Genomic DNA, 25501 nt, shown 5'->3' with positions numbered 1-25501 from the left:
GTGGCAGATGGTCACTGGTTCAGTCACTGAAGGCAGTTAGGGCTCAAGAGAAGCCCTGGGAGCCATTTAATAGACCAGTGCAACTGGGAGACCGGATTTCAGAGAAACCCAGGGCAGTGCCAGCTTAGTGAAGCTATCGGTCTGTGAAAGAGCTGAAATTGAGCTAGTAATTAGAGGCAGGAATGCAGCTGTGTGAATCCCATGGAACGCAGTTTCAGCATAGGTTGAACCATCAGGAGGCGAGCAGTCATTGAGACGGTCTGAGTTGGAGCGGCTTTTGAAGGAATTCAGAGGCTAAATCTTTGAAAGTGAAGAGTTGAAATCCCTCATGAGGGAGGCAAGAGTTTTAACAAGATTTTGTGACTCACAAGCCTGTATTTCACACTCCCCTGCCGGCGGGTTTTTAGGTAGGAGGGAGTGCATGAAATAGCACGAATGGGCTTCCCACCTGCCCAAACTCTCAGCAATTTAATGCTGCGGTGGGCGAGGCCTGCCTTGGCCCCAGTTGAGGCCCTTAATAGGCCAATTATTGCACTTAAGGGCCATTTCCCACCCAGCCTACATTTTTAGGCTGGCAGGAGGATTTCCCGGGTGCCGGGGGAGCCTGGAAACGATCGGGTTTAGGTCTTGGAAAGGGGGGGTGCTGGTGGGGGTTGGGGTGATGCCTCCATCAGAAGCCCCCTGCTAACTTAAGGCGCCTCCCACCCCCTTAAGGACGGTGGCTGCTGGACCTCACTCCCCCACCCGGCCTTCGCTCCCCTCCCGACCCCAAGAACTCACCTTTCTGTGCACTGTTGGGACTTGGGCTCTGTCGACTTCATGAACTTACACTTCTGTCCACTGCAGCTTCTGTCCACTGCAGGGATTTGTGAGCTGCCATCCAATCATCTTGGCCGGCAGTCCTCTGAGGTGCTACTTCCTCCTGAGTGAGGGGCAGGGAAGTCCCGCCTGCAGCCAATTAATGCTCATTGGAGTGTGAAGTGGCTGCAGAGCAGGCAGTGTCGGCAGGGATATGTTCCTCGCCGACTCTTTGGATGGCGGGACGGGAAACCCGAAATATCCTGGCCACAGTGATCACTGATGTTTGAGTGAGTTGCTGAGAAATTGTGGGATCTGTCTTGGTCACTTTTGCCATTTAACGTGCATTATAGTGTGTTTCACCACAGTTTACCTGTTAATTCACGTTTACCTCATGTTAATTCTGAATGTTAGAGTATAAAATAGATATAAGACCATAAGACATAGGAGCACAAGTAGGCCATTCGGCCCATTGAGTCTGCTCCGCCATTCAATGAGATTATGGCTGATCTGATAATCCTCAACTCCACTTTCCTGCCTTCTCCCCATAACCTTTGATTCCCTTACTGATTAAAAATCTGTCTATCTCAGCCTTGAATATACTTATCAACCCAGCCTCTACAGCCCTCTGTGGCAAAGAATTCCACAGATTAACTACCCTCGAGAGAAATTCGTCCTCATCTCTGTTTTAAACAGGCGACCCCTTACTCTGAGAGTCCTAGACTTTCCCACAAGGGAAAACAACCTCTCAGCATCTACCCTGTCAAGACCCCTAAGAAACTTATAAAGGTCGCCTCTCATTCATCTAAAGTCCAAAGAGTACAGGCCTAACCTACTCAACCTCTCCTCATAAGAAAATTCCTCCATGCCCGGGATCAACCGAATGAACCCTCTCTGGACTGCCTCCGATGCCAGTATATCTTTCCTTAGATAAGGGCACAAAAACTGTTCACAGTATTCCAGGTGTGGTCTAACTAATGCCTTGTATAGTTTAAGCAAGACTTCCCTATTTTTATACTCCATTCCTTTTGAAATAAAGGCCAACATTCCATTTGCCTTCCCTATTACCTATTGAGCTTTTACGCTAGCTTTTTGGGAATCATGCACAAAGACCCCCAAATCCCTCTGTGCTGCAGTCTTTCTCCATTGAAATAATATTCAGCTCTTCTATTCTTCCTGCCAAAGTGCATAACCTCACATTTTCCCACATTATATTCCATCTGCCAAGTTTTTGCCCACTCACTTAACCTATCTATATCCCTCTGTAGACTCTTTGTGTCATCCTCACCACTTGCCTGCCCACCTATTTTTGTGTCATCTGCAAACTTGACGATAGTATATTCATTTCCCTCACCCCCAAATCATTAATATATATTGTAAATAATTGTAGAGTGTTTTGCTCTTCTGACTTTGTAAAGTTTATGTTGCTTGGTTAAAACCCTGGAATCTTGTAGCTTTATTCTCTTGGTGGGTAACTGGGATCTCAAACTTTGTCCACTTCAAACAAATATTTACTGGTTCCCTAACCAGACCGTAACAAAAGGAAGAGTTAAAATCACAAAAAGCACCCAAAAACACACACCATGGGCAGAACTTTTCAGTCGGCGTGTGGGGGCGGGCCCGGCACGCCGATGCATAAAATGACGTGCGATGACATCAGGCGCGCATCCCGACGTCATTGTGCAGTCCTGCAATATTTTGTTCTGCAAGCGTGCGCCAGAGTCAGCTGGACGCCCGCCGATATGTAAATGGCCTATTAAGGCCATTAAGAAAGAATTCATGTAATTAGTAACGCTGCCCGTCCAACCTTAAGGTTGGCGGGCAGGCGAAAAGCCCAAGCGGCCTTCGCATTTTTTAGGAAACCTCATCCACGAGTGGGATGAGGTTTCCTAAAGCTTTTATTAAATAATTTAAAAAGTTTCCATAAAAATAAAAACTTGTCTCATCTCATGTGACACAGTCACATGAGGGGACATATTTAAATATATTTTCAAATCAATTATTTTAATTATACATTCAATCTCCCTGAGGCAGCTCTGTGCCTCAGGGAGATTGTTGCACTCTAGCACTGGCCCCGATTCTCCCTCTTCCCCCTGCCTGCACAGGTAGTGTATTACGCTGGGAGGGCCTTAATTGGCCCAACCACGTAAAATGGCGGCACGCCGGCCCGCCACATGAAAAATTCTGCCCCATAAAAAATGAATACGAGTCCACCACAACACAAAATTAGCAAATGCTACCCCAGCATTAGTGATCTGTTCATAAAATCACAAGGATATTTGGTATGGTTCACACTGGTTCATGGGATTTGAAAGAAGGGTACACCACTTGGATAGTGTAGAGTGAGTTTAATCTGCATTTGAGCCATTCTATGCCCAAATCAGGTGTGCTTAATGGTTAAAATAGGTTGTAAGAATGGGAAAATATTTAATTCTCTAGCATTTGCACCTCACATCTTGGTGGACATAAGTACAGCTATCTGGGAGTTGAGTTAGTTCCTTGCTGTCAGATATTTCATGATATTTAATCTGTTCAATCAATACAGCTTGATTTATTAAGTGAATCACTGCCTTGGAGTTAAATGTTAGCTGACCATTATTACAGATTATATATCAGGCATAGTGCAAATATTTCTCTAATTATTCTACATATTTTCTTCACAAACTAGTTTAATCTTTTGTCAGCCTCACTTTCTCAGGAAACAATTGGTCCATGGCGTGGTGGCCCTTTCCTTTGATCCTATCATAGAACAGTAAAAAATGTAGTGTAAATTTTTTAACATTGTGTAAAGTAGAGATCCTTGACAGTATAGTACTTGCACAGAAAATATTTTACCTGTTCCCAGAAAAATTACATCATATTCTTTCTGATTGGCAGCAACAACTCTGTCTACAGCAATCTGGATGTACTTTGTTCCCTCTTTAATTAACTTTGGTTGATTATTGATGGGAGTTACTACATCATCCATCAAAGGATGATCCTTTACAAACTGGAGTGTTCTGTCTGGCAGTTCTAGAGAAGTCTTGAATCCATTCCTACGGATATTACTGTTGATGCACTAGGAAAGAGAGAAGTGAAATTGTGTGTTAACTGGGCTTTCAAATGTTATGAGCACTGAACTTCCTGGAGATAACATTTATTAATTTTATTCATTAAAACGGAGATACATCCACTGCTGACAGATATATTCCTTTTCGTCCCTCCAGTTTTCTTGCTTCCTCTCCCAAAGGTGAGGATTCAAGCCAGAGGTTAGTTTCACAAATGCTAGCAGAGTTCTGGTGCTTCACACAGGAGCATACACAGTGAATGCTGGCAGACTATTTGACTGTGGAACCATCACAGCTGAGCACAAACCTTGTCCAACAATCACATGCTTGAGCTCCACATTAGGAGTTTTGGATAATTTCCACAAGTTATCATGGGAGCTGTTGGGTACATGGAATGTCCCTTTGCTCACTTGGTGATCAAACCTGTAACTTTCCTGGTTTGTGGGACTTGGCACATTTAGTGTTTAGGTGATCGGGGAAGCAGCTTTGCTGAAATTCTTAATAAATTAGAACCCTTAGGGAAGTCTGCTAAAATGATTACTGTTCAAAATGCTTTCATGAAATTACATTTTTTGGGCCTAACTGTTTTATGTAGTTCAAATTTTATATAACAAATTGTCAATACACAGCTGGAAAACCTCCTAGGGAGGCAGCACAGTCCAATTAAACCTATTGTCATGGGTACGGCAATCAAGAGGAGCTTTTATTTCAGAACACCATAGAGGATTCCGCACCATCAAAAATAAAAGTTACCCTGATCTGTGCAGAGGTAGTTGATTTCAGCTGAATGAATGGTAGGGACAATAACATTAAGCTATTGTGCTAGGGAGGGGAATAAACCACCAGAACTGCAGTTCCTAATAGCTATTTAGTGACTCCTGCTGAAATGTGCTTGCATAAGAATCTCAGTTGAAGACAGAGCTTGGATTTGCCTTCATGGTGCGACACTTACTCAGGACTCCGGTTAATCGAAGCACTGCGGTGGGGAGGACGGGATTTTCCATCACTTATGAAATTATGCCTCTGCTTAAATCAGTACCTTTTAGGGAAGGAGAAAACTTAACAGGGGAAGAAACTACATGTCATGATGATTCACCAATGATAACTCAAAGCCTCAGTCAATTTTGTCATCTGAACGGCCTTGTAGTGAACACCAAACCACTACTGATGGAATGAAAAAAGTCTGGGTGGAAAGCACAGAACAGTACTGCAGCTCTAGGTTACTTTGATGATTTGTTACCTTTTAAAGGAAAGTTTTAATACTTACAGATCCTGGGCGAGGACTGGGGACTGTTCCACTGTACATCACCCATTTGAGTCGAGACTGTTCTACTGTCACAGATGATTTGTATTTCCCTTCATTGAACACTTCCTGAATTTTTGCCATACTAAAGGCACAAACTGCAGAAATGTCCTGTTTTCCCCTATGTAAATAAGAGTTTTGAGTTACAGTTTTTTTTAATTGGACAATATTGATGAACATACAAACACATATTTCCCTCTGTTATCAACTTTATCCTTTCCCACCCACCTCCCCAGTTGTTACTACACAATTAGCTGCCAGTTCTGTAGACATCCATGCCAGTCTCACATCAGACTCTTCAGTCACGAGAGAATCCACAGAAAATAATGGTCACTTACAGCTTGGGCATAGTCGAATAATGAGGGGTTAACTACCTTCAATGACACAATTGCCAATAGACTGCATTAAATTTTAAAACACCTTCTTTCTTCTATAAATTCCTGTAAATGTGTAATTAATTTATAAATTAAAAACAGATAAATTTACAAAACGAATTATTTTTTCCACCCAAATCACACTTTTGCTCCAAGGAGAGAGTGGATAAGTGACCAAGCACTGCCATTTGATGACTATGCATCGGGAGGGGTGACCTGAGTTGACTCAATTTCTGATTTTTCTTGCCATCCTTGCTGCGAGTTAATTCATGGCTTTCATTCCATTCTCTTCTCAAAGTCCAACTGAGGTTGTGGGAAACCCCAGAGCAAAGCTGATGCCCCTCTCATCTCACAACACCAGCAAGCCAATACCATAGTTCTCTGTGGTTCCTGTAAAAGGTGCTGGCACCTGCTGGGGTAGGGAATTTGGGGCTGTCATTCTAGTACCTTACCACTGTGGCACTGCCTCCGTGTATAAGCATGGCAAGGCCATCACAGCTGAGCCTGACTGGGTCCTCACTGAAATACACAGTGGAGGGGTCAACACTGTGTTGTGCCAATTAAACATCAATGAAATCACTGCTGTTAATAAAAAGGGATAGGGAACAAGAAGAGAAAAAAGGAAAACACTGATGCAGGACATATGAAACAAAAACAGAAATTTTAAAATTCTGATTTAATTGATTTTAGCCAGTGACAATAGGAACTCTATTCAACCCTCCTGGGCTACGGAGCAGAAAAATAAAAACTATCACAGCTGAGGATTCCATTCTAAAACAGTACGTGTGTGGATATCAGGTGAAAACATAATCTGATTTTATTGTGATGCCCCTATAGTCAAAATGCCTGCCAACATTGATTGTTTAGTTCACATATGAGGGACAACCACTTGAGAAAGCACTGGACAGCAAGTGGCATTTGTGAAACCATAACTCACAGCACCTGCAGGAGAGAAGTAAACAGCTCCTTTGCTATGAATGTCATTTGACTTTGTTAACAACATTGACATGCCCCATTCACCAAGCACCTCCTCTTTCACAGCAAGCTAAGGAGACCAGCAGGTTTCAAATTCAATTCTTCAACTGTAATGATTTAACTAACCTTAGTCAGGACATTATTTGGGGTGATAAATCAGCATGACTGTCCATGGGGACAGTAGTGAAGAGAGAGAAAATAATACTTCCATCATTTCCGACAGTAATCACTATTCAGTGACACCAGGTGGAAAATACATCTGTGAGAACAGGACTGGGCCGGGGTGTATTGCCCTTTGTAGTTGAATAACCTGTTGATACCGAGTGTTTTAATCTCACAACGGAAACAATGATTGTTTGGGCAAGGTACAAGTGAACTGTCACAGAATCATACCCCAGTAGGACTGAGGCTTTTTTTGAAAAGGAGGAAACAGAAAACAAAAGAGCAAATATTTTATAAAACTGCATAAATGACACTAAGCTAGAAGTGCCAAGAATGTCCTGTACAGCCAATTTGCAATGCCTCTATTAAGAAGTATTAAAAAAATTAACTGTTCAACATCTTCATCAGCATCATATCTGGCCTATGCTATCTCCTAGTCCACAAAACAAGTTAAAAAGGCAGAAACATCTGTTGAGGAAATAGAACCACCAGGGGAACTGATGTATTCAAACTTCGATTACAGAACTAGGATTACACAAACTTGGGTAACATCATTTCTTTGGATTGCAAGTATGTAGTTCTGTTTGTTCTTACCACTGTGGAGTAAAAACTGCATAGAAAATATTGTTCCTCCAGTTTGATGTCCTCAGTATAAAAACATCTTGAATGATGTTAAATGGAAAGTTTAAATCTGGAGAAGAGCACATTAGGCTGGCTTTCAGGAAGGTGGTCCACTTCCTCTGAAGAGTCCGCTGGCCACCTCGGTCACCCTGAAATACAAAAGAATAGTCAAACATCAGCAGAAGCTCATTTAAGATGTCCTTCATCAGGAATAGTAGATATCCAGATAACCAACTACATGGTTCTCTGCTAATGTTACTGCCTAGGGTGCTTCGTGGAATGTCTCACATTTATGAGTGTTGGGGGAGATGGGGGAAAGGGAATGGAAAACAAAGAGCACAGAAAACAGGAAGGAAAGATCAGGGCTTGGTGTGGGAGTTGCGTTGTCAAAGGCAGTGGCAAGCTGAGACTACACTTCAAAAAGTATTTCACTGGCTGTAAAGAGTTTTGGCAAGTCCTGAGGTCATGAAAGATGCTGTATAAACTTTTCTCTAGTTCACAAAGTGTGCTATAAAAATCAGCAACCTACTGCAGTTGGCAGCCTCGCCTCCATTTTGCGATTGGGTTTGCCAAACCATGGATTTCCCAAATACACTGTGGGAGCCTGATTTAAATAAGATAATGAAGTGTTGAAGACAGGCACATGCATGCCATATGCCATACAAATCCACCCCCCCCCCACCCCAACCACCCCCACCACCCCTTGGTGTAAAAATTATGACAGCTGCAGGCTGGGGATGCTCTTCTCAATTTTTAATTTTTCATCCCCCCCCCACAAACCCTCTCCCGCCTGTGGGAAGTGAGAGTTAATAACAAGTCCAGGATTTCCCCGTTCCTGTTTAAAAATTGGAAGAGCTCTCCAATTGGTTCAGCGGCAAAATACCACCCAGTGTGGAACTTGGTGATGTGAGAACTGCCTCTGACAAAGGGTGTCAACTGAATGTTAACCGTTGATCACTTTTCAGTTAATCATTGACCTCTTATGCATTTTCAGCACTTTGTTTTGATAAAAGTAAATTCAGTCACAGATTTAATATAACTAAATAATTAACTTGAAAACAGTTTGTAGTGGCCAATTCTATCTACTGGTTGGAATAGTTCCTTTTTTGGAACACGTACAATCGCTTCAGTCCCTTTCGGCAGGGTGGGAAAGTGAATGTGCTTCTTCTTGACTTTAACCTCTAGCATTACTTAATCACTGGCAACAGGAGATAGTTCTCTCAAGAGACAAGACCCACTACATCCACCATTTCCTCTCCACCCTCCTGGTGAGCCAATTATAAGGTTACTTGCTCTTATTACGTTTACTAGCAGTGCAATGTATGATTCAAGACAACTATGAAGTTTAAATCGCTCTAGGGTATTATGTAACAACTCCAAGTTTTGTGTTTTTTTTAAAAAGTGACTGTTGTATAATTAGTGGGAGGGATGTTTGTCATAGCTGGTTTCCTTTCATTATCGAAGATGGCCGTTCCTTGCATGCACAGAGCCATCTGTTGTACATTCTAACATGAGTGTAGAGCCCGAATGCAGACCTGCATGGTTTTCCCACAGTACATGAAGGATAAATTGACTAATTTTGTTAGGACTGCCTGGTCTTTCTAGCTTGCCTTTTGTCCTTAACTGCCTGTTTCTTTGCTGTTTGAAGGAAGGGATATTAACGCTAGGGAATTGAGTATTCAGCAACTATTCTCAGATCTTATACAGCATGATTAAATACTAAATAAAGCTTTCCTTACTCAAACCCGAAAGTTTGTCCTCATTCTAAATACACAGATATACAAATGTCCTATTCCCTTTCCCCACAGGACAGTTTATATGCTGTGGATCCATATTTGAATTGAAGTTGCACTAACTCTGAAGAAGTCATACAGGCTCAAAACGTTGGCTGTTTCTCTCTCCACAGATGCTGCCAGACCTGCTGAGTTTTTCCAGCATTTTCTGTTTTCATTTCAGATTTCCAGCATCTGCAGTATTTTGCTTTTATCTAACTCATTTCATATTGTATATTTACAGCTGACTGAAGACACATCTATCCCATCAGTCTGGGCTCAATCTGAACCTAGCACCCAGGGGTGACAGTTTAATGTGGAGCTTGCTACAGCACTCTATCATGATACTGCACCTCTCACGTTATTAATCACAAACAAGCTGAACCACCGCAAAATTTTGCAGAGTACCCAGTGTCAACACCTACCTTACATACTCGAGCAATTCTCGAAACCACTAGCTTGTTGTAGAATTCAAACTCAACTGCGGTTTCACTGAAGAAAAGGTAGATCTTATCATCATCTCCATCAGCAGTATCTTCATTCTCTCGCACCACATCCAAATGAACAAAATTAGGTTCTGTTTAAAAAAAAGTACATTTGTCTAGCAGAAGTAATCAATTTAACAGGGAAAATGATCAGCACCAAATAGGAAATCTGGAGTCTGCATATTAAGTTGATGCAGCTTTGTCTCCGCAATATCAAAGGTGCAAGAAAAAAGTATTTTTCTGAAACAAATCTTCAAAAGGTCAAACCAATAAAAATGAATCGTGACACTAACGGTATACAGAGTGGGCAAATATTAGCCTATTTTCATAATAAGATTTTTCTTAGAGCTTCTGATTCAATCCAAAATTAATATTTCATTCATAAAATTTGTGTTAATTATTGATATAAATATGATTAATGACCTCAGAGGTGATTTTGCAAAGTTACAAACACATCAGTGTAATGAGAAGTAGATTTTTCACCAATGTTAAGTTTCCAATCTCAGTGCATTACCTTGGGTTAATACCAAATGGACGCTATGCACCTACCCACAGGAAAGGAAGACCAATGGTTAGCACAGCCATCATTGGGTCACTCACACATACCAGCTAGTGAATGATTCTGGAGTAGTCTGGGAGACTGCAAGTCGGCCACCTACTCACCTTAGCTGCAATTGACATGTGAGCCAGGGAGCTAATGAAAATTGAACCTTGAGTACTCAAGCAGCAAGATACTGATGAAATAAAAATGTTCACTGTCAGCTGTAAATGTCCTATGTGGAACAAGTTTAGGTCGTCTCAACCAAGAATGACCCACTTAAACTAAAGTGCTCCAAACTCAACACTATTGTGACTAATCTGAATAAGAGGGGCTATTATGTAGAAAAAAGGGATGGGTATACCCCTCTGTATTTGGGGCCAAGGCACACTGATGCAATAGAGACACCCTTGATTTACATCGAATCTTGCTATAACCTAGGTTCTTCACTCACGAACATCAATATTTCTCACCTTGATGATACAAGGTTTAGATGCAGAACTTTCATTAACACCCCAACTTTTGAGTCAGAGCATCCAAGATGAACTTAGTTTCTAACAACATCATTAAAAACCAAGAACTCTTATTTCATAAAAGCACCAAACTAAAATGCGTGAATTTCATTTTTTTTTAAAAAAGTGGTTAACTGACTTGAGAAGCCCATCTGTAGCAGGACTTAATGAGCAAAATAAAAACAAACAAGCAGTGAACTAAATTCCTCTGGGTTTTACATTGCACTCCCTGACTTCAATGTTGCAGTTGACACAATAAACCAAACTTTACGCAAACTCCACTGCTCCGCATCCCCACAATCACGTAAAACTTGAATACTAAAAATAATTCATTGGGGACTTTCAGCATCTCACACAAGAATTGTGCTCACCATTTAGCCAGGAAGTCTTGTACTCTGATCTCAGGCTGTTTTGCAGGCTGCGCAGTAGAATGGGTTCAGAGCCAAGGAAGTTATTGGCTGTTGCAGAGTAAAATTCTCCATCTAAAATACATGGAAATTGTGGTAATCCAAAAATCATTCACTTCCTAATGAAAGGCTTAGGAAACTACAGCTACCACACCTTGTACTGTCAAAAGGCCTAAATGAATAGAATATGGGTTAGATTTCCAATTTCTATCCACCCTATTGTATCCAGTCCCACTAATTGAATATTTGTATCTCAATTACACACTTTATCCAGCTTACAATCTAAATTACACATGGTGCAGACTACACAAAAGACATCACATCTTTCTTTCTCTCCATCTCTGTTGAAGCCAGTGACTCATGTAAAATGTGTGTCAGCCATGACTCTGTGGTAGGACTCTCACCTGAGTCAGAAGTGTGTGGGCTCAAGTTGCATGACAGGGGCTTAACTACAAAATTTGGCATGACACTCTAGTAAAGTACCGAGGGAATAATGCACTGTCTGAAGTGCTGACTTTTGGATGAGACGTTAAACTGAGGCCCTGTCTGTCCACCTCGGGTGCATGTTGAAAAATTGCGTTACACTGGGGCAGGAGAGTTTTACTCTGTTTCCAACGTTTATCCCTTAACATTGTGAGAACAGATGACCTGTCCATTAGCTCATTGCTATTTGTGGCCGGCTATTCACAAATTAGCTGCCATGTTTCCTACATTACAGCGGTGACTACAATGTACCTCACTAGCTGTAAAATGCTGTGGGATGTCCTGAGGTTGTGAAAGTTGCTATATAAAAGCAAGTTCTTTCTTTCTTTTTCACAATTCCATGCAGATTGACTCAAGTTCTGGTACATTACCCAAATGGCTATTTTGTTTAAGCACAAACTTTCACAGTCCAGGTTCAATTTGACAAGGGAGTCACCACAGTGGAGCTCAATCCTGCCTTCAAACAAAGTTAATACACACAGATTTTCCAAAAGGACTCTTAAGATTACTGATCAGGAGTGGGACTGGCCCCACATCCACCCCCTTTCCAGTTGATGGACACTGGGGACAATTGTGCCTTCTCACTGCTGTACCTGTTGAGATCAGCCGACGGCGGGCCAAGATCAGAGCCGGTGAATTTGTTTGTTTGGTGTAATACCATACCGGACAGAGCTCTCCCAATCATCTGCTCTTTCTTCCTCCCCCACTTTTGGGCCTGATATTAATATTGTAAATCACTAGTGGGCCAGGCAGCATCATGGAGCCAGTTGATGTTATAATTGCTGCCTGACCTGCAGAGCGTTTCCATCATTTCTATTTTTGTTTCAGATTTCCAGAATCTACAGTTTTATGGGAAAAATAATATCAGTTTTGGAGTCCAAATTCCAGCATATGGTTGGAGTTTCTGTCCATCATTAAATTATGCTTCTTCTGTTGGTAGATTTAACCTTTTGGTAAGCTATGGCTTTAGGTCACATTCCAGGGCACAGTACACAATCTAGACTGACAGTCAAGTACATTAGTGAGGAAGTGTTGCAGGGTCAGAGCTGCTGTCCTTTGGTTGCCATGTTAAACCCAGGCCCTGTCTGCCATTTCAGATACACGTAAAAGATCTCATGGCACTATTCAAAGAACAAGAGGTGTTGTGTATCTCGGTCAACATTCTCCCTTCGATTACCACCAAAAATAATATAGATTAACAGGCTATTTATTTCAACTGTTGTTTCTGGCATCTTGCTGTCTGTTTGCCTACACAATAGTAATTACACTACATAACAGTAATTCTTCAGACATGAAGCATTTGGCACTTAATAAGGCAATACAGATGCAAGTTCTTTCTTTCTTGCAATGCAAGAGCTACGAACTAGCAAAAATATTTTGAAATATGATCAAATACATTACATACCGACCATAACAGAGGCATATCTCTGAGTAGGGTCAAAAGGACACTTTCCTTTACTCTCTTCAGGCTTGTTTTCTAGCTCAATTTTGCCATTGTCAATGACCTGTCAAACAATAGAGGCTTTATTGTACTTAAGTTAAATTCAACTGAGGTAACTTTATGATGACAATGTGTCAATATTTTTTCTTTTGAAATTGTAGTTCAAACATTTCTTATACAGTAATACTAGAGCAGTCATACCAACTTGGAAGCTCTCCTTACTCCCATGCAAACAATATGTGTAATTTGAAGTCACAGATATCATTCTATTTTTTTTCTATTTTGGCAGGAAATGATCTCTTTCCCCTCCCTCAGCAACAAAAATTACAAGGATATAAATACAGGCAGTCAAGGCGCACAGCAGATTAGCACACTGAAGGTGTGGATTAGCCAAACTGTTCTTTGACCTGGGTTTGGCCCAGCTCAAGGCTTTGGTATCACTTGGTCATGGAAAGGTGGTGGGGGTTGCGTGGGGAGGAAGGGAAACAAAGCCAGACCTCACAGTCCTGATCACTAGCTTGTGATCCCCTGTTGGAAAATGCACCCATGAACCTTGGGCGAGATCAAAATCTGGCTCAGCTGTGATGCAATTCACAGTAGAATAATCCACTGGCATGAAAGGGGCTCAATATCACCAACTCATAGCCAATGAAATCTTGTGTAGTCTTGGGTCACTCATGGGAAGGTTGCCTGGGCAAGCTGTCCAAGGACTGCACTTATCCACGAGCTGCATATCTGCAGGAGTCAGTGCCTTGAGGACAGCTGTGGAGGGAAGGATGAAAAAAGAAACCAGGAGCAAAAAGTACACAAAGCAAGGAAAACAAAAAAAGTTTCAAATTTTAATTTAAAAAAACCTCACAATCACAGTAACAAAAATTGTACAAGGAATCTTTCGAAAGAGAAAATGAAGCCTTAACTAGAATGTTAAGTTGCCACAACTAGTACCTCCCCCTGATGTGATGTATTGCAGTAGTGCCCAGGGAACCACAGAGTGAACAATCATTGAAAATCAGGAATGGCCTATGTCAGATACTGAAATTGTTCAATGACCCATATTCTTGCACCTTAACTTCAGCAATAGCTACCTTGGCAGGCTTATTCAGTACTAAGAATGTGTAATGGAGGATATCTATTTGGAATTCACTGCAATTTATACAGCGTGTACACACATATGCAGCATCCATGTGCTTTGGGTTTTAATGCATTTGAATGGATTCTGCCCTGTGGCTCACTTTACAAAGGTAACTTATTTCTCAGTAATCAAGCTTATTGTTGACAAAATGTAATAAAACTAGCATTTCTAGCGCAAACATAGCATGTAATCAGCTGCAGACAATATCTTATGTTTGTACGTTTTTATCATTAAGTAGGACTAGATTGGTTAATGGCAAGGTCTGTATAAAACATCTCAGTATATCTGCTGTTTTACATAAATCACAATAGCAACTCCTTGTTGAGACTGTCCTACAATTACATGACATGGTATGAAATAAATACCCAAGAACAAAGTTCACATGTGAATTGGCCTCAACTCCCATATCACTTCATTTGCATAATTCTAAACTCATTGACTGATCGGATACGTACTGCAGATCTCTACAAGTGTACTGACCATGTAATCACACGTCGGCTGAAATGCATTTGTTCCACAAACATACATCCTGGTTTCAGTTAACCGGTGGAGAGTGCGTATGTAGTTGCGGCAATCTTTCTGTAATGGAAAAATTAATTACAAATAAACGCTGAAGACAGCAATTCGCCTTTAGCAATTTATGCAGATCACCTTGCACACTTTTGTAACTCATACCCTATGAGTGGCTGGCACAATAGGCAGAAAGGTGGAATGCACTTTTACTGCCACAGTTGGACTCCAAAGTGAGGTACAAAAACAACATAGGTTGATTCGTGTTCTGATTCCTAGCCCTCCAATAATTACTGTGCAAAAGATATAAGACAAATATTTTAAAACTTAAATAAAATGTCGTTAGTCAAATATAGGGACAAGGCCCATTGTAGAATATAAGCATTGTTCCTGCACCATTTATTTTCCCCCACAATTGGCAAGACACAGATCAGCTAAAATGGCGGAACATGCTCATGAGGTGGAATGGCCTACTCGTATAAGAAGCTGCAGCTCAGACATGTGTTAGACCATTAGGCAGAGGGGTGTGAAAAGTAATAAAAACAGTAAGTGCTGAACAAACTCAGCAGGTCTGGCAACATCTGTGGAGAGAGAAATAGAGTTAAAGTTTTGAGTCCAATATGACTCTTTTTCGGGTTCCGAAGACCTGGGTCAGGAGACCCAGGTTCAAATCCTGCCATGGCAGATGGTGAAATTTGAATTCAATAAAAATCTGGAATTAAAAGCCTGATGATGACCATGAAACCATTGTAAAAACCCCTCTGGTTCACTAATGTCCTTTAGGGAAGGAAATCTGCCGTCCTTACCTGGTCTGGCCTACATGTGACTCCAGACCCACAGCAATGTGGTTGACTCTTAAATGCCATCTGAACAAGAGTAATTAGGGATGGGCAATAAATGCTAGCCTAGCCAGCAATGCCCACATCCCATGAACAAATATTTTTTAAAATTAATCTATAACAATATACATAATTCAAAAATATTAAATTATCAGTTCTGACACAAAATGTTATGGTGCAATAGAGATTGCAATATCTAGCAAATACTTGCGGCGAACTCACTTTAGATACAAGTCTTGGCAAAATAGGCTTTTAACAACTATACACAGAAGATGCTCATTTGAATTGAATGTGAAATTTAATGAAATAGCACAATGCAATTACCCCAGCAGCATCACTAATAAATGTACTGCATGGTGTGGTACTGAGTTCTACAGACCAGGAAATGAAAACACAGGTAGATCAGTCAGCATGAGACAGAAAAGACAGGATAATATTTCAGGTATAGCCCTTTGTCAAAATTGAAAATTGACAGGTTAGCAAGCAGTTTAGCAGATAAAAGAGAAACGATAGACATGCTGATAAGAGAGAGAAGGTTAATGGGTTGGGCTGACAACAGAGAACTGTTAGATAATGCAAACGTTCTCTGTGAGAGCAATGGAAAGACAAAAAAAGAACAAGAGAGCCTGCATATAATTAATCAGCTTTGATCCATGGAGCTATCCAATTCCAGTCAGGGAAGTGCTGGAACTGTTACACTTGGTCTCAGTAACACTAGGATAGCGATGAAAAGGAGAATCATCACCTTAGGCTCTCAGGTTTGATCACAATTACAATTAAGGGATGTGGCCACTGGAAAGCACTTCTGTAAACTAACTCAGCAGGGGTGTGGGAACCAGGAGAAAATATTAGAGGGGAATACCAGGGTGCACAAAATACTGAAAGAGACAGATAGCACTAGAGTAGAGAATAGCAAATTAATAGGTGGAGTCAGAGTAAGGGAGAAACTAATGAAGTCTAAATCAGGGTTATTGTACATGAAATGAATGAACATATTAAATAAGATTGGGGAGTTACAGATGCAGATTGCCATGTGGAAATACCATGTGGATGTTGTGGCGTTGACAGAGACCTGGCTCAAGGAAGGGCAGGACCGGGTGTCAAAAATTACTGGGTACAGGTATTCAGGAAAGATAGGAAAGGAAGAAAAGGAGGTGGTGTGGCAGTATTTGGTTAAGGAGACCATTGCAGTGCTGGAGGGAGAATGTCCCAGAAGGTTCAAGGACAGAATCAATTTGGCTAGAGCTAAGAAACAAAAAGGGTGCAATTACATTGCATGGTGTAGTCTACAGATCGCCAAGTGGTGAGAAGGATGTAGAGGAACAAATCTGCAGGGAAATTAGAGAGGTGCAAACATTATAGGGAAGAATTTTCTGGTCGGCGAGCCGAGATGGGGCCCGCTCGCCGACATGTAAAATGATGCACGGCGACGTTGGGCGTGCGTCCCGACGTCACCGCACGTCATTTAGATTGTCGGTTCGGCAGGCACGCAGCTGAGTCGGCTGCGCACCCACCGAACTGTCAAAGGCCTATTAAGGCCAGTAAGAAAGTAATTAAAGTTGTTAAGAAAGCTGCCCATCCAACCTTAAGGTGGGCGGGCAGGCGAAGAGCCCAGGTGGCCTTCACATTTTTCATGAAACCTCAACCACGGGCGGGGATGAGGTTTCATGAAGGGTTTATTAATTAAATTAAAAATTTTGAAAAGATTAATGGACATGTCCCAGCTCATGTGACAGTTTCACATGAGGGGGCATGTCCTTAAATTTTTTTCTTACCGTTCTTCAGTATTTCATAAGTGAAACTAGTCTCCCTAAAGTACCTCTGTGCCTCAGGGAGATTTCTGCGCTCTTTCGCGTGCAGGCCCTGACTCAGGGAACACACACACACCCCCCCACCCCGCCCGCACAGGGAGCACACAGCGCTTCCAGGCGTGTATCAAGCTGGGCAGGCCTTAATTGGCCCACCCACGTAAAATGGTGGCACAGCCGCGATCAGGGGCGCCGATTGGGTTCGTGCCCGCCACCGCCCACCCCCAAACAACACCCGCAACAGGGGGTAAATTTCTGCCCATAGAGTAGTTAATTATCCAAATGTAGGCTGAGACAGTGGTAGTGTAAAGGGCGGAGAGGGGCAAGCATTCCTAAATTGTGTTCTGGAGAATTTTCTGCAGCAGTAGGTGTCCAGTCCAAAAAGAAAGGAGGCACAGCTGGACCTGGTTCTTGGAAATGAGGTGGGTCAAGTAGATGAAATGTGTGAGCGGGGGAACATTTAGGTGACAGTGATCACTGTATCATAAGGTTTAGGATGATGGTAGAAAAGGGCAATAGACAATCCAGGATAAGAATAATTAATGGGGGAAAGCCGACTTCAATGGAGCAAGAACGGAGCTGGGCTGGATAGACTGGAAAGAAAGGTCGGTAGGAAAAACCGTAGCTGAACAATAGGCTTCAAAAAAGAAATGGCTCAGGCACAGTCAAGGTATATTCCCTCAAACGGGAAAGGCAGGACAAACAAATCCAGAGCCCCTTGGATGACAAAACAATTAGAAATTAAGAAGAAAAAGTGTGCTTATGACAGGTGTCAGATAGAAAATGCAACTGACAACCAGGCTGAATATAGAAGGTTCAGAGGTGAAAAAGCATATTAGAGAAGCGAAGTGGGATTATGAGAAAAGACTGGCAGCCAACATAAAGGGGAACCCCAAAGTCCTCTATAGGCACATAGTTAGTAAAAAGGCGGAAAGAGGAGGAGGAGGGCTGAATAGGGACCTAAAAGGGAATTTACACATGGAGGCAGGCAGCATGGCTGAGGTACTAAATGAATACTCCGCATCTGTCTTTACCAAGGAGGTAGATTAACCAGGCCATGGTGACAGACAAGGAAACTCGGTCATTAGAAGGGTTCAAACTTGATAAGGAAGAAATATTGGATAAACTGCCGTTACTTAAAGTTGACAAGGCACCAGGACTGGATGAGATGCATCCAAGGGTATTGAAGGAAGTGAGTGTAAATTACAGGGGCACTGGCCATAATCTTTCAGTCTTCCCTAGACTCAGGGGTGGTGGGGGGGGAAAGGTGGTGCCAGAGGTCTGCAAAATTGCAAACATTACACCCTTGTCCAAATAAGGTTGTAAGGATAAGCCCAGCAATTACAGACCAGTCAGTTTAGCTTCAGTGGTGGAGAAACTTCTAGAAACAATTATTTGGGATAGAGTTAATAGTCAGATGGAAAAATATGGGTTGATTGGGAAGAGCCAGCATGGCTTTCTAAAGGGAAAATTGTGTTTGACTAATTTGCTGGAGTTTTTTTGAAGAGGTGACAGGAAAGGTCAATGGGGGTAATGCTGTTGATGTGGTGTGCATTGACTTTCAAAAGGCATTTGATACAGTGCCACACAACAGATTTGTGAGAAAAGTTATAGATCATCGAATAAAAGGGGCTGTAGCAATATGGATACAAAATTGGCTGAGTAATAGGAAACAGTGGGTAACGGTCAATGGATATTTTTCGGGCTGGACGAATGTTTGTAGTGGAGTACCCCAGGGGTCGGTGTTGGGATCCTTGCTTTTCCTGATATATGTTAATGATCTAGGTGTCGGTGTGCAGGGGACAATTTCAAAGTTTGCGGATGACACGAAACTTGGAAACATTGTAAATTGTGAGGAGAACAGTATAGGTCTTCAAAAGAACATAGCTGGTGGAGTGGGCAGATAGGTGGCAGATGAAGTTCAATGAGAAGAAGTGTGAGGTAGGAAGAAAATGGGAGGGACAATATAAAATAAGGGGTACAATTCTAAAAGAGGTGCAGGAGCAGAGGGACCTGGGTGTATACGTGCATAGATCATTGAAGGTGGCAGGACAGGTGGAGAGAGCAGTTAATAATAAAGCCCAGGATACTGTATGCTTTAATAGGGCGTAGAGTACAAGAGCAAGGAGGTTATGCTGAACTTATATAAGGCACTAGTTAAACCTCAGCTAAAGTATTGTGTACAGTTCTGGGCGCTACACTTTAGGAAGGATGCAAACTCACTGGAGAGAGTGCAGAAGAGGTTTACAAAAATGGTTCCAGCAATGAGAAAGTTCAGTTATGAAGATAGATTGGAGAAGTTGGGACTGTCCTCCTTGGAGAGGAGAAGGCTAAGAGGAGATTTGATAGAGGTGTTAAAAATCATGAGGGGACTGGACAGAGTATTTAGGGAGAAACTGTTCCCGTTCGCAAAAGGAAGCATGAAAAACAAGTTGGAGGCTTCCGGGGAATCTGATGACAAGGGTGCAGACCATCCCACCAGTTGGAACACTACTGGTGGTCTGCGCTGCACTGGTGGTGTTGAGCTACTTTTACAGCAGCCTCCCCATATTTGTGTGTGTTTTTCCCCTTTCACTTGTTGTCTCCCCAGTCGAGCGGGCCCAGATTTAAAGTGATTTGCAAAAGAAGCAAATGTGATGTGAGAAAAAAACTTCACATAGCGAATGGTTCGGGTCTGGAATGCACTGCCTGGAAGTGTGGTGGAGGCAGGTTCAATCGAGGCATTCAAGAGGGAATTGGGTGATTATTTGAATAAAAACAAGTGCAGGGGTAAGGGGAAAAGGCAGGAGATTGGCCCTAAGTCAAGATGCTCATTTGGAGAGCCAGCGCAGACACAATGTGCTGAATGGCTTCCTTCTGCACCATAACAATTCTGTGATTGGTAGAACGGGGTACAGCTATGATGGCCTCAAACAGTCTGCTGACATTCCCTGCCTAAGTCCACGCATGAAAAGTGACTTGTGGGCAGCTTGGAAACATACCTTCATGAACATAAAAAGTCATTTTTCCTTTTGTTTTTGGAAAACAATCGTTTTTGCTGATCTGAATTGATATTTTCTATGTCCAAAAGTTGCAGTTCTCTGCTTCTGCAGTAAAGTCCAGGAACAGACTGCTGGCAATTAACAGTTTGTGGACATTGCTGAAAAAAGAGACATGTCAAAACTTTTTGTCTTGTACTCATCAGGACACTTTGCAAGAATATCAACATAAGTGGAAAATAACAATTCATGCTGTATGAGAAGAGAATGCAGATTGGTTGGCAAGTGGACTCCGATTGGTAAAGGCGTTGCCATGGAGAATGCACCAGTGATGGTGATTGACAATTAGCTGCCAAGTGTTGTTTGATATTTAAACCAGGCAGCTTGCGAAGTGTCCTGATGAGTGCAAGACGTAAAGCTTCAACATGTCTCTCTCTTTTCAGCAATACTCAAGTTCTGTACTACCAAACGACTAGTTTGTGGAAACTTTTCTGTCACAAGCCTTAGCATTATAAATGTATTTTTGAGGAGGTAGTAGCACATTCCAACTAACCTGAAGTCACTCCAGAATGCCTGTACTTGCTGGTTTTCTTCACCTCATCAGCGCTCCATCTTATTATAAACCATTATCATCACTGGCTACATAGTTACGGTTAATTACTGTCTACATAGTAGAGTATTAAATAATTATGAAGCATACCTCTCTCGACTTTCCTTTGTACATGCATTCATTCTGCTTGTGTTCAGGAACAGCCCACATCGCCTGGAAAAATGGGGAAGGAGACTCATAAACATGCAATACTAGAGATGAGCACAGTCATTACTCGGGGCAAACTTAGGGAGCTTTAAAACAGCATTTCAAAAGCGAAGTATTGCTGGAAACCCGAATCCAAAAAAGCTGGTTACTCTCAGCAAGATGTGCAGCATCTGTGGAAAAACAAGTAATTTGATGTTTCAGGCCCTTATGACCAATCCTCAGGACTAGAAGATGTTACAGGTGAACCACATTTAAAAAGGAACATGTGGGAAAGGGGGAAAAAGGGAAAAAAAACATGCTGGAGAAGAAAAATGACCTGTGAATAGGAGAGAATAAAATGATTGACGTAATATTAGCAAGAGACAAGGAAAGCATGATAAGTTGCATCAAAGAAGTGAAAGGCATATCTAAATGAGACACAGCATGAACACCTAAAGGGATATTGGTAGAATGGGAAGCATGAAAAACCAGGAAGATGGAGGCTTCCGGGGAATCTGATGACAAGGGTGCAGACCATCCTACCAGTTGGAACACTACTGGTGATCTGCCCTGCACTGGTGGTGTTGACCTACTTTTACACCAGCCTCCCTCACATTTGTGTGTGTGTGTTTTTCCCCTTTCACTTGTTGTCTCCCTTTTAAATTTCTGTCCTTTCATAATATCTCCCAATCCTGAGGAAAAGTCATAAGGCCTGAAACAGCAACTGACTATTTTTTCACCCATAGGTGCTCCCTGATCTGCAGCCTTTACTATTTTGAAACATGATTTGCTGGTTTCTGCAGTCGACTTCATTTGTTCTGAATCACGCCAACCATCTAAGACACAATACCGAGCAATCAGCACAAGGAGCAAGTGTTAATTACCACTTTCCTGATATGTCAAATAGGTTAGCAAAACATAAAGCCACCTGCAATTAGCTCCATTGAAACGCTGATTCTTGCACAGAATTCCAAAATCCCAAACTACTTTGAACTGATAGAATCATTGGAACTTACAATGATTCTGACTTATTGGAGGTGATTCAGCCCTTTGTGCTGTGCTAGCTCTTTAAAACAGCAGTCAGGCTTAGTCCCACATCCCTGCTTTTTGTCTCCTCATCTTCCAAGTACCTGTCTCCTTAAAGCCCCTTTAAGATAATTTATGGAATCAGCTTCCATCATCTCTTCAGATAGAGCATTCCGGATCCCGATAACTCTGTCATTCAAGCTGGGAAAATTCCAGCTCTGAGCACAAACCATTGAATTTGAAGTTCTGACAAATGTATAAGCTGCTCCCCCTGTTTTTAATGCTCAGCAATTTAATTAAGTGGAAAAGGGAGTTATTTCGATATAACATGCAGCAACAGGCTAATTTTTGAACATAGCAACAAAAACACAGCTGTTTGCCAATTTAAAAAAAAATGCTAACCAAGAGTAGCTCCTTTATGCCAATAAAAGTGGTTCAATTCGGGCAGAATCAGCTGAACCAGCGTATAAATTTGGGGAATTTAAAAACTTTGGTGAGATACACCCAAAAACACTTGCACTTGAGTTTCTGTGATCCTTTATGCTGGTTCAAGATTAAATTTGCCTGGATCGGGCACCACCCAAAAACTGGCCCCAGGTAGAAATAGCGAGATTCCGATTGCACTAGTTGAAGAATGCTTTTCAAACTGGGCTTATTTTCTCTGGCAGACAGGCGCTAGAGGAGACATTTTTAAAACCCTTTTCATATATAAAAAATGTAATTTACTAAGACACTAATTAGCATACACCAATGAAACTAGCAAATGGTTCAGTATAGTAAGTCATTTTCAGTGATTTTGGCCAGGTTACTCACAGGTGGAGGACTTGACATTTATTAAAAATGCTTACTTTGTGATAAACCCATTTTTAACTGTGATAATGAGGCTTTATCAGGTCACCATTTAAAAAAAAAACTCATTTTACAGGATGTGGGCATTGCTGACTAGGCCAGCATTTATTGCCCATCCCTAATTGCCCTTGAGAGGTTGGTGGTGAGCTGCCTTCTTGAACCACTGCAATCCATGTGGTGTAGGTACACCCACAGTGCTATTAGTGAGGGAGTTCCTGGATTTTGACCCAGCGACAGTGAAGGAACGGCGATATATTTCCAAGTCAGGGTGGTGAGTGGCTTGAAGGAGAACTTGCAGACGGTGGTGTTCCCATATATCTGCCGCCCTTGTCCTTCTAGGTGGCACCAGTCATGGGTTTAGAAGGTGCTGCCTAAGAAGCCTTGGTGAGTTTCTGCAGTGCATCTTGTAGATGATACACACTGCTGCCACTGTTCGTCGGTGGTGGAGGACATGAATGTTGTGGAAAGGGTGCCAATCAAACAGGTTGCTTTGTCCTGGATGGTGTCAAGGTTCTTGCGTGTTATTGGAGCTGCAAACCAGGCAAGTGGAGAGTATTCCATCACACTCCTGGCTTGTGCCTTGTAGATGGTGCGCAGGCTCTGGGGAGCGAAGAGGTGAATTACTCGCCACAGGATTCTTAGCCTCTGACTTGCTCTTATAGCCACAGTATTTATATGGCTAGTCCAGTTCAGTTTCTGGTCAATGGTAACCCCCAGGATGTTGATCGTGGGGGATTCAGTGATGGTAATGCCACTGAATGTCAAGGGGTGATGGTTAGATTCTCTCTTGTTGGAGATGGTCATTGCCTGGCACTTCTGTTGCGCGAGTGTTACTTGCCACTTGTCAGCCCAAGCCTGGACATTGTCCAGGTCCTGCTGCATTTGGACATGGACTGCTTCAGTATCTGAGGAGTCACGAATGATGCAGAACATTGTGCAACCATCAGCGAACATCCCTACATCTGACCTTATGATGGAAGGGAGGTCATTGATGAAGCAGCTGAGGTCTACAACACTACCCTGAGGAACTCCTGCAGTGATGTCCTGAGACTGAGATGATTGACCTCCAATAGCCACAACCATCTTCCTTTGTGCTAGATATGACTCCAACTAGTGGAGAGTTTTCCCCCGATTCCCATTCACTCCAGTTTTGCTAGGGGTCCTTGATGCCACACTCGGTCAAATGCTGTCTTGATGTCAAGGGCAGTCACTCTCACTCACCTCGGGAGTTCAGCTCTTTTGTCCATGTTTGAACCAAGGCTGTAATGAGGTCAGAAGCTGAGTGACCCTGGCAAAACCCAAACTGAGCATCAGTAAGCAGGATATTGCTAAGCAAGTGCCGCTTGATAGCACTGTTGATGACTGACCCCTTCCATCACTTTACTGATGATCAAGAGTAGACTGATGGGGTGGTAATTGGTCGGTTTGGGCTTGTTTTGCTTTATGTATTGAACATTTAAAAATGGAAAATTAACTGCATTATATTACTTTGTCTGATTGTGCTGCTTCACAGAAGGTTTTAACTTTGCATACGTTACAAATTATTTTTTTTAGCAGAAACTGCAACTGTAACCCAATCAACACAATTTCCCGATTCTGACCAAAGCAGAAATTCTACGCCCTAGCTTTTTATTACTACCATAATCTTAGCATTTTCAAGGCCAGATTGTGGAAAGACAACATTCTGCAAGTTAGCCTTGGCTTCTAGCACACACTATTCCCCACACCCTTTACTGCTCAGCTCTTTAATTGGGATAACAGTTTTGCTCGATTCAGAACATTGTATCAAACATTTTGCTTGGATCAGGACTTTTATGCTGTTGGAGTGAATGGGAAATGGCTTAGTATTCTGGAAGTCTCCATTGCTTGGCACTGCATTTTCATTAAATGGCCTCTGCTGGATTTGTTTATATTCATCAATGAACTGATGGTTAAATGGACAGCACTACAAATATTTCCAAATTGTCCAATGGGTTGGCAGAGCCACTTTAACACTGTCGAAGTACCAGTGATTTCCAAAAGAGGTTGTCCAAGAGCCAGTGGCATTGAAGAATATAAAATTACTGTAACCAGCTTCTGTTCAGCTGCCTGCAACAAAGATTCACTTTTTCTCCTTGGAAAAGTGCTGAGCTGGTCATTTGGAGACCTGGACTTTAAAAAAAAGAGTAAAGTGAATTGTCTTCAATTTAAAACATTAGAGCACAGGCACAGCACAAAATATAAAAGGCATGAAAGTCACACACAGAAGTAAGTTTCGTCATGCTTCCAAAACTTAGGGCAAATGTAAAAGTGCTAAGAAACCAGATCCCAGCATAAAACGACCTGGCAAACTGCCTGTGCTGCATAATAATACAGTACATTACACCAAAACCAGCAGACTAAGTAAACATACTTCCGTTGCAGTTACCAGTACCTGACACATCACTACAGGGCATCACACAGCAGAGGGGCCAAGCATTTCCTCACAGAGGAAGGAGGTCAGGAAAAGAAAATCAAGACATTATTGGTCTGTTTTGCCATACTTCCAAGTGGATGGTTCTGAGCAGCACTGGGGGAGGCCTGGAAGCAACTTTCCCACCCACCCGCCCAGCTAGAGTTGGCCTGTGAGTCACAGAAGAAAATAAGATTAAAAAGGATTTAAACTCTGTCGGCTGTTAACTGTCAGGACTTTTAAAGTTAATGGAACAATTTACAAAGTGCAAAGA

General features: G+C 42.1%; 1 protein-coding gene across 3 annotated transcripts in view; it reads right to left on the bottom strand.

Moving 5' to 3' along the window:
* LOC144688982 (semaphorin-4E-like) overlaps positions 1 to 25501 on the bottom strand; it is a 76653-nt gene that overhangs the window by 14387 nt on the left and 36765 nt on the right. For all 3 annotated transcript variants that reach the window (XM_078556063.1, XM_078556065.1, XM_078556064.1), the window contains exons 4-11: positions 20886 to 20948; positions 14531 to 14629; positions 12883 to 12982; positions 10959 to 11069; positions 9478 to 9629; positions 7254 to 7429; positions 5113 to 5269; positions 3634 to 3856 (exon numbers count right to left, since the gene is read on the bottom strand). In XM_078556063.1, the coding sequence (XP_078412189.1) occupies positions 3634 to 3856; positions 5113 to 5269; positions 7254 to 7429; positions 9478 to 9629; positions 10959 to 11069; positions 12883 to 12982; positions 14531 to 14629; positions 20886 to 20948 (1081 nt within the window). The remainder of the gene's footprint in view (positions 1 to 3633; positions 3857 to 5112; positions 5270 to 7253; positions 7430 to 9477; positions 9630 to 10958; positions 11070 to 12882; positions 12983 to 14530; positions 14630 to 20885; positions 20949 to 25501) is intronic.

This window comes from Cetorhinus maximus, chromosome 13, assembly GCF_964194155.1.
Source record: "Cetorhinus maximus chromosome 13, sCetMax3.hap1.1, whole genome shotgun sequence".
In the NCBI taxonomy this organism is placed as follows: Eukaryota; Metazoa; Chordata; class Chondrichthyes; order Lamniformes; family Cetorhinidae; genus Cetorhinus; species Cetorhinus maximus.
The sequence above is the reverse complement of the archived record's forward strand: the minus strand, read 5'-3'. Positions and strand labels throughout refer to the sequence as shown.